Source organism: Coturnix japonica (genome assembly GCF_001577835.2).
Source record: "Coturnix japonica isolate 7356 chromosome 4 unlocalized genomic scaffold, Coturnix japonica 2.1 chr4random1821, whole genome shotgun sequence".
NCBI classification, from domain to species: domain Eukaryota; kingdom Metazoa; phylum Chordata; class Aves; order Galliformes; family Phasianidae; genus Coturnix; species Coturnix japonica.
In genome coordinates, this window is record NW_015439565.1 from 1 (window position 1) to 2,077 (window position 2,077).

At 40.2% G+C, this 2,077-nt stretch overlaps 1 protein-coding gene across 1 annotated transcript; it reads left to right on the forward strand.

The window, feature by feature from the left end:
* Positions 1-240: 240 nt before the first annotated feature.
* On the forward strand, positions 241-2,057 carry LOC107306866 (caltractin-like; the record flags this gene model as incomplete). Its single annotated transcript, XM_015850268.2, has 3 exons — positions 241-459; positions 1,662-1,790; positions 1,878-2,057. Coding segments are annotated over 3 exons (528 nt in total), but the record flags the coding sequence as incomplete, so codon positions are not given.
* Between the last annotated feature and the right edge of the window lie 20 nt (positions 2,058-2,077).

Genomic DNA, 2,077 nt, shown 5'->3' on the forward strand with positions numbered 1-2,077 from the left:
AAAGGTGTATGTTTGGTGGCCCTGCCAGGCAGGGGGGTTGGAACTACATGATCCTTGAGGTCCCTTCCAACCCGGGTCATTCTGTGATTCTGTGAACACCTTCGATCCAACAGAGCTGATGCTCTCAGACCTCCCATTCCATCACCAAATTTAAGGACTGCCTAAATCTGTCTCCTCCTTCCAGTCAAGACTCGTATAAGCAGTCTCTCACTTTTGCTACACCTTTACTGCTATTTCTAATGTAATTCTATTTGTGTTCTGATTGAGCTGTTTCTCATCTTTTCTCTCCTCCTCTTTCCAAAGGCGTCCAACTATAGAAAACCTGGCTTGACTACAGCCCAGCGAAAGAAAAGTGGCTTGAAACCTGAACTTACAGAAGAGCAAAAGCAGGAGATCAGAGAAGCTTTTGATTTGTTTGATACCGATGGATCGGGAAGCATTGATATCAAAGAACTCAAGGTTTTCAAACCTCTTTTTTTCTTGGCTGGAAGTATCATGGGTCACAAGGTTACAGCTGCTTTTTCTGTTTACCCAGGCCTAACTTGCTCTGTTTTGACATGGCTTAGGTTTATGAACAGCAGGAATGACCTGCTGCCATGACTGAATTCTTTCCTTTTAGGACGAATATCACAATACATAATCTTTTCTTCAGCCTGGAGGTAAACACACAAACCTTGCACATACTCAGGAAAGACGCCACCATTTTTTTCATACATATAACCCACAGATTATCTGTTCTTTCATTTAAAAAAGAATTAAACACAGATGTGAGTTGCACTTTAGTTGGCAATTCAGGCAGTGTCTGTGTGTGTGCACACAGTGGTACAAGGGGAAGTTTCTGTTATGTTTTCCCTGCCAGTGCCTGACTTTTTTTCCCCCCAAGCCTGAACATTTTATCTTACTAACATTCTATCCTCACATAGAAGCACATTAACGTGTGCTTCTGCATTACATTACCTAGAAGTACAGGCTTGTCCAAACTGTGGCTTAATTCAGGATTTATTTGGCTGCACTTGATTAAGGCAGCTATGTTATCTGAACACAGTTTATACATGAAAACACATAGTTCTTAAAATGGACTGAAATGGGGTAGCATCAACCACCTTATTAATACCAAAATATGGATACTTTACAATAGAAAGTGGTCCCCTCTGAAAGATGAAGTAGAATATTTTGAGTTAGTCAGAGAACACACTTCAGGTAGATGCTTTTAGTGACTTACTACTTTCCAATAGAAAGATGTGTACCATGAAAATTGCTGCCAGTTTCCACCAGATCGTGCAGAAGGAATCAATGTTAAGAGATCAAATCCTCCTCAAGTTGTGTGTTCCTGAAACTTCAGTTTCTAAATGAAACATGCTGTGATCATTTGGCACACCAGGGCCAGCAAATTACTAGTAATTTTTTTTCCCCAGTAGTGAAGTAAATGTTCTATGCACCTATAATACACCCATGTTCCACATGGACCCAAAGAGAAAATACATGACTTTTACAAACATCAAACCTACACGACTACTAACATGACAGATAAAACACAGGCATGGGCTATCGGGATGTCTTCTTTGCAGCGACTTGTTATTACAGCTTTAAAAGAGGAAAATTGTGCAGCTGCTGCCTTTAGAATTCTGGTGGCCTCCTAACACAACTGCTTTTTGGCACAGGTTGCGATGCGTGCTTTAGGTTTTGAGCCAAAGAAAGAAGAAATCAAGAAAATGATAGCAGATATTGACAAAGAAGGAAGTGGCACCATTGACTTTGAAGACTTTTTGGCTATGATGACACAAAAAATGGTAGGAGTTCTTAAAAATACACCTGTATACAAGGATATAACAGTAGCAGGTGTTTTGTAAGTAAGGCATGTTTTACTTTCCTTCTAGAGTGAAAAGGATTCAAAGGAAGAAATTTTGAAAGCTTTCAGATTATTTGATGATGATGGGACAGGAAAGATTTCATTCAAGAACCTCAAACGAGTTGCCAAAGAACTGGGTGAAAACCTTACAGATGAAGAGCTGCAGGTAAATTCTGATTTGCCAGAGCTTTCACAGAATCACAGAACTGTAGGGGTTGGAAGGGACCT